The sequence below is a fragment of the Centroberyx affinis genome, unplaced genomic scaffold, assembly GCF_046629955.1.
Source record: "Centroberyx affinis isolate AG114_WGS23_722 - 3 ecotype Tasmania unplaced genomic scaffold, CSIRO-AGI_Caff_v1 ptg001408l_1, whole genome shotgun sequence".
Classification (NCBI taxonomy): domain Eukaryota; kingdom Metazoa; phylum Chordata; class Actinopteri; order Beryciformes; family Berycidae; genus Centroberyx; species Centroberyx affinis.
In genome coordinates, this window is record NW_027279888.1 from 228117 (window position 1) to 240924 (window position 12808).

A 12808-nucleotide genomic window follows, 5' to 3' on the forward strand; every position below is an offset into this window, starting at 1 on the left:
TAAACCCATTTAGTAAAGAGCATAAGTTTAGTCTATAGAAAGGCATGCCAGATGGAACTGAGATCTGGGCTCTGAAACAGTGGTCTCACCCTGTGATAGTGTGGTGCTGGGGTAGCTGGACTCTGGTAGCTGGTATGTAGGTAAGGTTGGCATCCCTGTGGGTGGGAATCCTCCTGGTAGCAGGTGGTTGAAGGCTGCGAGCTGATTGGCTCCAGCCTGTTTACGCCACCTGGCCCGTCTGTTGCTGAACCACACCTGGGCAGAAAAGAAAGGCACTAGCAGTTTATAAAACTGAACAAAAATAACAAGAGGAATCCCCACAACTACCAAACAAAGCACAGCTTAAATTGTGTGTTTTTACTTATATTCATCTTTGAGGATCTCTCAGAGATAACTGAGGAATGTTGAGCCCCTACCCAAGTTGCACAACCTAAAACAGTTTTTGCTTTATTTTTCATTTACTAAAACTCCATTTATGCTTATGCGATGAGCATTTGATTCCAGTAGACCCAGAAGCAATAGAGTCTGCTTGCTCCTGCCACCTGTGATTAATCTGCTGGTTAGTGTGAGTGGTGGTGCTGGTGGTAGTTGAGAGGCTAGTCCCTGTGGGAGCCGCCATGGAGGCTCAGTGGTCCGGCCCTGTTGTTCTTAAGTGGCTGAAGCTGTGATCTGTGTAAACAGGCTGCCCTAAGCCCTCTTCAGAGGGGAGAAGTCATTAAGGGGTCAGAGGTAGGCCACAAGCCTCCACATCAGACATCTCAAGTATGTTTGTGAACCTATTAGACACTGTGAGGGAGGCCAGGAGGAATGCCGTCACTGTGCTGGATACACACATACAGACACACATACACAAACAGATATACAGTAATACTATGCTATTTTAATGTGGTCATTTATAAAGTTTAAAAGGTCAGGTAAAAGATAGAGAAAACATTTTAGGTTTAGAGTCAAGGCTATGGCTTCTTAGGCTCATCTGTAAGTAGCAAAATCCACACAAAATGAGCTGCATATCTGCATCAAACAACAGACACACAATGTCAATTCCCTGAATGAAAGAGACAAAATAGGGCCCTTTTGAACGGCAACGATTTACACATTTTAAAAAGGCTTCTGCTTCAACAAAACATGAATATAATCAGGCCTTTTGAAAAGAGTGGCCATACAGCCAGCAACCTGTTCCATTTAACCAAGACAAGGCCTGGGCTCACTGTGTGCTAAGGGTTGAAGGACATTGATCTATGCCTCGCACAGGCAATTCATCAGAGTTTAATACACTGTCAGCGCAGTTCATCTACTGTTGTGTTTCAAACGGCCTGGGCTATTGTGAGAGCACATGAAAGAGGGGGACAAAAGCCCCTCCATACGCCACGGAGAACACTGGACACAAAGAGGGGGCGTCCCTTTTAAACAGGTCTTAAAGAGGGACACTTTCAAGGGGACTTACACAGCGACGTACTCACTGCTATTGGGGCTGCCTCTTTTTCTACACACAAACATACATATAAACTCGTATAGGCCTACAAGGGATCTCAACCCAACAGAGATCTTAATTTGAATGTGGTTCTTTTCCACACAGTCAAAGCCTCTGTAAAGGCCCAGTGGTTTTTGCCCATAGCTCAGTTTAGTCAAGAGCATTTAACAGAAAGAAAATGCAAAAGGCTATGACTGCATTGGTGGTTGCGAAAAGGGCAAACCTCAATTATGCAACTTTAAAACCAACAGGAAACCTTTATCTCAAGCCCTATCACTTCCAAAGACCCTGTTTCAATCCTTCAATCAGCTATTCCAAAACAAATGCTGTGACTGTGGCTCCGGTGAAATTTCTGCTATTGGGATGTAGTGGAGCGTGGTCCAAGGTCTGAACTAAGCTCCAACTGGGCCAGACAAACAGCTGCCTGGCCCAGGGGAGGGGCACAGGGGCACACCCCTTCCTTCCACACACTCCCCATCACCCCACCCCGCAGTGCCACTTCACCTCCGACCTCATCCACTCACCCCACCCCTCTTTTATGTTCACTTTAACTTCCTTCCCCCTTTGTCACCGAAGCTTAGGGAGGAGGCGTTCCATCATGGCCAACACAAAACACTTAAATGTTGAACTCTTTTTTTGCCGTTACCTTTTTCCTTCTCTTGTTCTTGCACTTTCAGTTTCTTTCCATGCAATACCCCACTCCCAAAAATACATATCAGTGTTTCCAATACATAGATTTATTTGTGGCTGCCCCACCACAATATTAGACACATTCTCAACTAATATAATAATATAAAAACGCTTCTCATGTTGTATTTTCACAGTTCTTACCACCAGTTCTTACCTAAAAGCTTGGATATAAAAATCCTTCACAAATACATGTACCAGAAACCTAAATGCCTGCTTTGTATTTGCACATTTATGCATTTGAAATTTCTTAAAAGGAAGGTCTATGTAAGACCAGGCATTTACAAGTACTGCAATGTATCACCCATTAGTTGTCCTTCTGCCTCTTATTTCAGCCAGTTATGCGCGGGCGACAGATAATCTTGAGAGTAATGGCGTTTCCCGTCTAATCGCATTCACTTCCATCCCCTTCCAACTGCCATAGGTCCCATTCACCTCAATCAGAGGGGAGCCTATGAAGAGTACCTGCATAACTGAATTTAGTCTGAGGCTTTGAATAGGCGTGCTGCGGCGCCAATACACGAAACTTAACTAAAATACCAAAGGCTTGAGCCCTATTGAGTTAGAGTGGAGAAACATTGGGCCCAATGTGCCCAGGTCAATACTATATTGGGTAAGAGAGGGGCATGCGTCACTGCCTCTGTGGAGCTGGACTGACTTACTCCAACAATCAGCAGAGACTGGGATAAACATGTACACAAGTATGCATGCACATGCGCAGAGCCACTCATACACACACGCATACAAGCACACACATACACACACACATACAAGCGCACACTTATATGCACACACATTCGCTCTCACACAGAGTGACACACAGCCTGAAGCTGAGGATTTGAGGCTGCGCTCTGGAACCTGATCACAAAGTCACCTTGGACCACAGATTCTCCTCTGCTCTCCCCAATCCGGTTTAATTCTCTGCAGTACAGAGAGCTGCAGCGCTCCTCCATGTCTCCCTATCTACCTACAAGTGTGCTGCAGAATCCATGTTGCTCACTTCTGTTTTGTTTTCACGGACTAAAAGCTTTGCAGGTTGCCCTGCATCCAATACACTTGGACAAGTCTGTATTTTGCATCTCTGAACCATTCTGGGGAAAGTTTTGGGAGGGGGGTGGTAGAAAACCTGGAGCGATAACTCATCTTATAGAAGTAAAGCTTAGCCCAGCCTGTGAAACAAAAGAGGCAGCTTTGAACTACTGAAATGAACACAGAGGTGGTTGGAGGAAGAAGACATGAGAGAGGAGGGTTGCAGAGCACAACCAGTACAAGGACTACATGCAGGCGTCCAATAGGATGGACACACTTTAGTCTAAAATGATACACAGCACAGTGGCGGCAACCTTGACATTCAGTACAGTAACACAGTTTTGATCCCTATTTCAACTTGAGGCTGTCATCGCTCACATCGCTCCATTGGCTTCTATCTTGGCCTCAACTCTCAGCAAACAAAATTCAGTCCTGGCCATCGAGCGGCATTTCAGATTTTCTTATTGCTGATCGATGATAATACGATCACAACATTGTCACGCATGACATTGCACTGCAGGAAAAACCTTTCAGTGTTGTTTCTCTTAAACAGGATCACTCGTATTTCAGAATTTCAGTTCAGACAATCCTCCATGAATTATTTTGTCAAAGGGAAGTACTGAATATGTGACGCCTTTCAGGAGCCAATTTGCAACATTCTATAGATGAATACCAAGAGCCTAAATAATGACAAAACAAAATGTGCTGCTGACTTCATATCCACAAAAACAGAAGAGTGATGCAACCAGCTTCAACATACAAATCCTCTTCTGTCTCATACCACGCAATACCCCCCTCCCTTTCCCTTTCCTTCTCCTTTCCCCTCTCTCTCTCTCTCTCTCTCTGATTCCCTCCCTGCTTGCCTTCCAGACTGGCACTATGCTAATTAAAGTAGCTAGGAGTGTGAATTTGAGAGGAGAGTGGGATTAGCTTGATAAGTATCAGGAGTACAGAAGCACTGTACCAAAGTCATTTAAATTCTAATAATAAGAAACTGTTAGAACATTCACACTGATGCATTGCAACAATTTCTCCCCTACAATCTACATAAATCCTATTTATTCCTTTATGAAACATAAAACCATACTGGCGGGAATACAGTTGCCTGTTGGGTTTGGTTGTCACCACTCAGCTCCATTGTGCTTTTCTCTCTTGCCGCTGGTACTCAATTGATAGTATAACAATCAAGAAATTGTGTATTACCTCGTGATACCTCTCTATGGGATTATGTTTTTGCTATACCACAAACCTGTTTAAAACCATCTGCTTGAGCTAGAAAGCATTCAGTGCTTGAGGATCATTTGTCTTTTAAATGTATGTAGACAATTATCTGTCCCATAACACCATGAAGCAGTGTAGTGTGAGCTCCACTCCTCCACAGTGACCCTTGAGATGGGACACAATCTCCATACAGGGCCTTTTTCTCTATTCATTCTATGCATCAACACGCCAGCACAAGCCACAGCTAAAGAGAGAAACTTTTCTCCAAATTGATTTTCACGCTTCATAAAAAAGCGATGCTTATACCTTATTAGATTCCACTAACTATAATAGCTACATGCAGAATGTTTATTGGTAATGAAAGAGGATCTATGTGACAGATTCGGTAAGCGAGCCGGCGGCATGCTGAGATGATGAGCTTCAGCTGAGACTGAGGAGTCAGTCTCTTAAAAACTTCAGACTAAATAGAAGATAATGTAATTTACTTCATCTGTGAGTGATGATTTACAGCGGCCTACAGCCTCTTGCCTCTTCCCTCCCTCTGTTCTGCGGCCTGGCTGACAGCAACCCCCACCTGGCCCACACTTCAGAGGGAGCAGACACAAATTATGCCCTCTTCTCTAATAGCTCATGGAATGACACTGCTGCCTGCTCCTGTTAAGACTGAGGGGTTAGCGGATGGAAAGTGGCAGCACACACTGCATCGGTGGAGGATATAGGTAGACTTGGCAACATCCCCTCCCACTGAGACAGCCTGGAACTAATTGCTGAGAGATATGGATCATATCCCACAATTTGTCAGTTGTGGTGATAAAACCATTGCGGGACGAGTGTTGGTGTAGGAGTGCTGGTAGCTCTGTCGAAAGGGGCAGTGGGGTTGATAAAGATGGATGGTGAAAGGGTCTCAAAATGGCAGGCAAGGGCAGACACAGGGGAGTTAGCTGTGTTTATGAGGCGGTGAGTTTAGGTTATGAGTCAGCGCTAAGCCAAACACTCATCACTTACACAAGAGTCTAGCTGCTTAATTTACAACACAGCATTGGGCTCCAAGTGTTGAGTGCCAATGCAACCACTCACATCACATGTGCCATTTACCTCTGCTGGAAGACTGGCCCACAAACCTAAAAAGCCCTGCTTTACAGATTATCACCATGTTTAATAACAAGCAGATAACAGTGAGCCATGACCACAGCCACATATTCAACTTAAAATATGAGTCTGTGGGACCCCTCCAACACCCCTTGCTTATGGTTTCTTCCTCAACCCCAAACACTGGCTAGCCTCTGACATCTGGAAGATGCGTCATTGCAGCTGTGCTGGAGCAGCTTTGCTCTCAGGCCAAAGGGTCTCCTTTCTCCTGGACTGTGATGGGCCATTTGGGCACCTATGTGAAAGCCCAGCTGGTGGACATTTTCAGAATGCTCTGACACAGACACACACACACACACAAACACACGCACACACACGCAGAGTGTGCACGCCCGCATGCACACTCCATCAAGTTTACATAAAAATACAACTAACTTAGTCACTGACAAAACTACCAAACCCCTAAAAAGAAACAGTTCTAGTCTAGGTTTCAAATCCTTCAAACACCTTTACCAAACTGCGAGGCAGCATTGGTCATTATTACTTGGCTACCAGAGTCCCTTTCTTGGGTAACCTTCTCAGAAAATTAAGTTTGAGTTGACCTTTGGAGATTTTCAAAGCCTTTCAGAATTAGATTATGAGGAAAACAGCATTAACAAATTATAGCCATGACACAAATTCCTCAAGTTTTCACATGACATCATTTAGCTTCATCTAACAGCAAAGAGATAGCAGCCTTTCAGTGTTCTTTCTTGTTCTCTCTTTTTCATGTTTCGATATTTTTGTCAGTTTCCATAAAAACACAGGTGCAAATACCTGCATGGATCTCCTCACAAATCTGAAATGTTACCGTTCTCCATTGTGAGTCTGAATTGGACCAGACCCAAGGCCGATGACTATAAACTTTAAAAAAAAAAAAAAAAAGAAAAAAAAAAAGAAAACTGCCATTGGTAAGAGTTTGCGGCTACATTAAAACATATTTCAATAAATGTTTGTAAGGATTTATTGTAACTCATAATCTATAAAATGCAAACTTGCATAAATTTGTTTTCCAGATGTATGTTTTTTTTTTTTATTTATTATAATTTATTTGAGTAATGCCTCCCAAAGTAAATATTGATCAAGCTTTCATTTCAAAGATCTGTTCCCTCTCCTCTCCAAGTTTGCCTCACGTTCATCTCTAAAACATTGCTAAAAAGAATATATTGCATTATAATAAGCATGAGATAAATTTCTCCTCCCTTGAGTGAGGCATTAACCACTCAGACATACAGTACATCTTTGCGTGTTGGGGGGTTTCAAGATGGACAAAGACATGTGTGGAATCAGTTACCCCAACTGCATGTTTGTAGTGTGATGAACACTTAGCATGCGGTGAAGAGTTTGGGGGGTTCAGAGGGAGTGTGAACGACTGTGGTAAGGGGAGAGGGGTGCCCCAGACCTTTTTTTTACTAGCGCCTGATTGATTAATGTTGTTGTCGGGGCATAGGGTCCCTAGAGAGGATGAGGAACCCTCTGTGATATGTGGAGGGTTTTACAAGCAGCGGCAAGCTTGAAAGTGATGGGATGAGATCCTGGCCAAAGGCCGAAATGAGAAATCCATCAGGAATGCATTCTCTCTCTCACTCTTCTCTCTCTCTCCTCTTTTCTCCCTCCCTCTCTTTCTCTTTCTTTTTTGCTAGAGCAGCTGCTGCTATAACTCTACTGTACATATCTTCCTTCAGTCTTACATATAACCACATGGCACCCAAGCTGTCAGACAGGTTCCAAGGTCTGAGGTGTGAAGATGGGGAGCAGCTCCGTCAGACCCTTCTAACATGAGCTGAGTTGACGGCTTATAGTAAGCAGCGAACTCCCTAACATGAACAGTACATTACGGAAAGTGAGCAATATCTTCCTGACAAATTAACACCCCATTGCCATGAGTTAAAAAATACTAGGCAACAATATTAGGTGCAGGAGGAACACCTCTATAAGAACCAGGCTCTGTGTGCGCATTTGTTTGTGCGTTTGTGTGTAACGCTTTTTGCCATGTGCAGTGTTTAGGCGATGCAGAACCATAAGGGAAATACAGTGTGCACTCGTGCATGATTTTGCAACTAATAATGCACAAATTAAATATTTTGTTCAGTGATTCTCTTAGAACAACACTGTGCTAATAAAGCTTTTTGGTGTTAACAGGTACAGTTTTTAAAGTGCATTGGTGTGTTTAAATGTACCTGCATGCATACGGTGTGTGTGTGTGTGTGTGTGTGTGTGTGTGTGTGTGTGTGTGTGTGTGTGTGTGAGCATGCTCATCCATCTGTGCGTTGGTACTGTCAGTCTAACCTGTACTCTGGCCTCAGTGAGTTTGGTCCTCTGAGCCAGCTCCTCTCTGGTGTAGATGTCTGGGTAATGTGTCCTTTCAAAAGCCTTCTCCAGTTCTTCCAGCTGCTCAGCGGTGAAGGTGGTGCGACTGCGCCTCTGCTTCCTCTTCAGGGGCAGGTCGGGCTCTGAGTCTACATCTGAACCATCATCTGTGCGATTACCTAAGGCGAGAGAAACAGAGTGAGTACTTATCTGTGTAAAGCAAGTTAGTGAGGTTCGTTGATTTGATCCTGCAGGAATCAGTCATGTTTTGTGTGAATTAACTCTGTGTTTGTAGAGAATAGCATCAAAAGTGGTTTGAAACTGATCAAATGCTTGCTCTAACAGCTTTATCTGTATTTTGGGGACACAACCCTCTTCCGTTGCTATGGTGCCTGCAAGCAACCTCAGAGAGGGGGAAGGGCGGCAGAGAGGATTCAAATGACAGCTACTCCTCTCTGAAAGCACAACAGAGCAAATATTATCTTAATCTGTGGATATTTATTCAATATAGAAGAGGCCTGATACACAATCCTGCCTCTGAGAGGGGCCCCAGAGGCTGTTAAGGCAGAGGACCGCAGGCAGCGAGAGGGGAGCGGGGGTGTTGGTGGGTAGAGGGGTTAATCTGCACAGGCCACCTTGCTGCGCCTCACCCCACTATTCTCTCTCATTGGCCCAGGGCAGACTGCTCATAAACAGCAAGCCGGAGTATACAAAATACAACACAATATCACACCAAAACCATTCAATCCCATGTGTTTCCATATGCTGTCATTAAATGAATTAGAACATATCTTACATTACTTTTTAGGCATTCAACTAAGCTGCATTTTTGCTCGAGGAATATAGATACAGCACAAAGCTGTACAATCCAGGCCGACAGGGAAATTTTTGACAGCAAATACGCATTACCATTGCACATTACCATTATAACTGAATTTAGAAAATTGCATCATTTTCACCTCCTCTGCATGTCTATTCAAACTACATGGCCCTTTTCATTTCATGTCATAAAATTCATATTTTCATAATTTCCTCATTGAGACATTGACAAGGCAGTGTGACGTGCCAGTGTTGCTCCAGGCCTAGTTGGATTGCATCATGCACAGTCCAGAAAGTGTGGGAGAGGGGAAATAAAGGAAGATATTGAAGAAGAGGGTGTATGAGAGAGATTTCTGCTACCGACCGAGGCCCTTGCTATTCAACTAAAATGAAAACGATAAAATGGTCACCTTAATGTCTTGCCCAAGTGAGTTCCAAGCATCCGATTCATCATTTCCACCTATGAGCTCTGTGTATAGTTCACTCTAGAATCTTCCGACATGATAAGTGGACAAAAGAATCGCCAAACCTAGCCTCCAAATAACAACTGTGAGAACAAAAGAGCAACAGAGCTGGCTGAGTCTCAAGGCCAGCTCCGGAGTTTAATTAAACAAGGAATTATGGGATTATATGGAGACTATCATTACAGGCCACTCCATGAGTCTTCTACGAACATCTTTTTGTCCCCCTGAGCTCATGCTCAATGATTCTCTGCGGATTACATGTGGCCGCAGGACATGAGGCCGCATTCATTAAATCAATTCTTCAGTCTTATCCTTTTTAATAAAGATTGATTCTTGAAACACGGGCTCACTCTGCTGCAGAACACCCTTGAACATACAAAGTTGAATATGTACATATACCACATATCCCTTTGTTGGTTTTCATGAGGATGCGTATATCCATTTGGCCGGTAACTTGCCATGACAACACTTGAGACCAGCACAGCGGTCTGCAGATCACTTTCCAAAGTCACCTCTGTGTCCTACAGGGAGACGAGGGGGCCGGAGTAGACACATACTCAAGGGGCTCTAAGCCAGACACCAAAGTGTTCTCCTCAAATTATTTTCTTCTCCTCACGTTTCCTTCACCCTTTGTTGAAGACGGTTCAGAGGTGCGTGCACAGACTGCCTCAAACATTTCGGAAGTAGACAGTTGTGTCATTCTGTGTCAGTGCCAGCTCTGCGTCACGATTAGCATGCTATCAAGCTAATGACTGATAAGGCATATACATAGCAAGCAAGACATAATAGCATGTACTGTTGCATGTCATTAAGCCATGTAGAGCCAACACATCTGCTCTTGTGCATGAACCACAAGCGCACTCTGGGCTGAAGGTCAACAGCTCTGCTTGTAATGAGGGAAAATGGAAAATGGCACACACTGGAGCCAATTGGGCTATTCAATGCAAAACTCATCTATATGCTGACAACATTTGGTGATTAGAAGACAAACAGAATTTAGTAAAAAGCACATGGCTGCTCTCGTTGATGTAACACAGAGCTGCACTGATTTCTGGTTAACTTGAGAGATTAGTTACTATCCACTCTTGCAAAACCCTTCTGTAGACAGCAGAACATGATTTACACACATGAACTGGTCTGGAAACATGTTTTGACTGCAGCTACAATAAAGCACACAAGGTCTAAAGACTTTTCTCTTTGTTGTTGCTTTTCTGTTATTCTGTGGTATCAGAATGAGCAGGCAAGAGAGAACACGAACACTTTTCACTCTGTTAGTCAGACAACAGCGCATTTCAATTTAAATAACATGTCTCTTTTCACATGTGTCAAGGTTAATAAAAGAGAAAATGGTGGAGGATAATATTAAACAAACAAAATCCCTGCAGGGGTGTTGAGGTCAATTCCTCGACAGTCCTCAGAACTCAATAAAGAAACAAAAAGGTACATTCTGATTAGACCTTTGTATAATACCACTGCTGTAATTCCATTCAAAGGTTCATGGAATATTGATAAAGCACTCATGCGTTGTCTCATCACTTATCTTCCAATTAGACCCTAATTATGTGCCATCCAGTGGGCATGATTACTGCCGTGTTCCCTCCTCCAGGGGCCCTCTGAGGTTTTCCCTAAATATTGATTTAAAATCGCAGCCATTATAAACAGGAACTAATCAGGTTTAGACATCGCATTGTCTAAACAAGCGCTTGATTAAGATTCAAAATAACGTTCATGGGGAGAATGTGCACAACCAGGTATGTTTTAACAAAAAAAATGGCCTTACTCAAGTTTTAATTGAATCTCATTACTTATGAAAGAGACAATATGCTTTCAATACAGGGAATCTTTTGAAGATTTGCTCGGAAAATGTTTTGTTAATCAGCAACCTAACATATACAACTATTTGAAAAATGTATTTATCAAACCAACAGAATCCGGTGATCACCTTCTACAAGGCAAAGTCAATGCTAATCACTACTAACAACGATGATGAGTGATCATCCGGGCTCTGCGTCTTTAGAAAATCAATGAAAAAAACGCTTTTTCATGCACCATTTCAGAATTTAACACAAAAAATGAACTGGGATCACATCTGGTTCTTGCAAAGTCTGTGGCTTATGGCTAACCTTATTGTCATGCACTTCCAACCATTGGACGGCCAGTCATGCGTAATTGATAGGGGCATTGTCCTCCTGGAAGGCATTGCGCACATTAAAGAAAGTGATGCACTATGGGTGATCACTCACAAATAATGTTAGCAGTGATTCGAATTTGGTTTGTCCTGTTTGAGTTAATGGGGTTGATTCCATACCAGAAATGAACCCCATTAAAACCTTTATTCTAATGACTTTTTAATTCTGACCATACCATTTAGATAAAACAGGGTTCTTGTGCTTTGAGGACTGGCGGTTAATAGTTTTAAGGTTGGTGTATGAGGTTTAAAGACTGTTCTCTCCGCTGCTGCTCTTCTGCTGACCCTTTAGACAGACTCCTCAGACTACAGGCAGATGGGATACTCATCACCCCATTTCCTCACCCCCCCCCCTCCTCTCCCCACCCCTCCCCTCCCCCACCCCTCCTTGTCTTCTCCTTCCAGCCCCATGGACTCTCTCCTCCTCCAGTCCTCCACCTTCACCCCCGAGACTCTGAGGTAATACTGTTTAAACAGACAGCTGTCCTGTCAATAAAGGAAATTAACGAAGTGATCTGAAAGGTTACAGATTTATGGTACATAACAACGTCCAAAATGTTCATGTCTATTAGGCCTCAGATCATGTTAGATAAATAGAACGTCCGATCCAGTGATGTAGTGTTGAATAAAAAAAAAACTATGGCCTCCAGTTAGTGATCTTTCAAAGGCATCACAATGAATATGAACAAAAATCTATTATATTTTCAGAAAAGCATTAATTTGTGCTTCCCCCCCCCCTTCAAGACAATTTCCTCATATAAATTACACCAGGAAAGAAAATAATAAAGATTTATGTCAGCCTAAAAAAGCATGTTTACCATCTATTACATCCCTGATACAATATCTAAACAAGCAACCAGCAGTGTGTTAATAGCAGCAAATAACACTTGCAAAATAAAGAGGATAAAATCACTTGCACTGACATTAACATCTTTTTGCTAAAGTAAAATGAGTGTCTCACATCTCACACCCATCAGCGAATTAAATCTTCACAATTAGAAACATGAAAAATGAAAAAACGTGTGCGGGGAGGTGGAGGGGATGGGGGGGGTTGGTGTGGGGGGGGGGCATCCCTCATTTCTAAACTTACCTGTGAGTCAGTTTTAGCCTAAAGTGAAGTTATGCTCATCCTAGGCAGACTGTTTCTCATACCATAACCCATGGCCTCAATATCAGCCGTACCTTTGCAAACTATCCAAGACAGAGGGACAAAAACAGACAGGGCTTTGGCAGTGCAGCATTAGCTCATAATGGCTCATTTTGAAAAGCATATTAGTTCCAGCATAATTACAATCAGGCCTCACGCTCTGTGTTTTGCAGGCATTCACAGGACCAGCCTCTGAGCACCGAGTCACACCAGTTGACTGTGACTGACAGCAGATTTAGTTAAAAATGGTGTTTTTTTCCTCCCTCTTTTTTCCCACAGGACAAAAATAACACCACATCTTTTCTCCCTATTTATGTTGACTTGTTTATTTTGTGCCTACCTTT

General features: G+C 43.1%; 1 protein-coding gene across 4 annotated transcripts in view; it reads right to left on the reverse strand.

Moving 5' to 3' along the window:
* pax7a (paired box 7a) overlaps positions 1–12808 on the reverse strand; it is a 45774-nt gene that overhangs the window by 14159 nt on the left and 18807 nt on the right. For 3 of the 4 annotated variants that reach the window (XM_071526380.1, XM_071526378.1, XM_071526377.1), the window contains exons 5-6: positions 7826–8025; positions 90–255 (exon numbers count right to left, since the gene is read on the reverse strand). In XM_071526380.1, coding sequence (XP_071382481.1) covers positions 90–255; positions 7826–8025 — 366 coding nt within the window. The remainder of the gene's footprint in view (positions 1–89; positions 256–7825; positions 8026–12808) is intronic. The other variant, XM_071526379.1, reaches the window with a different exon arrangement.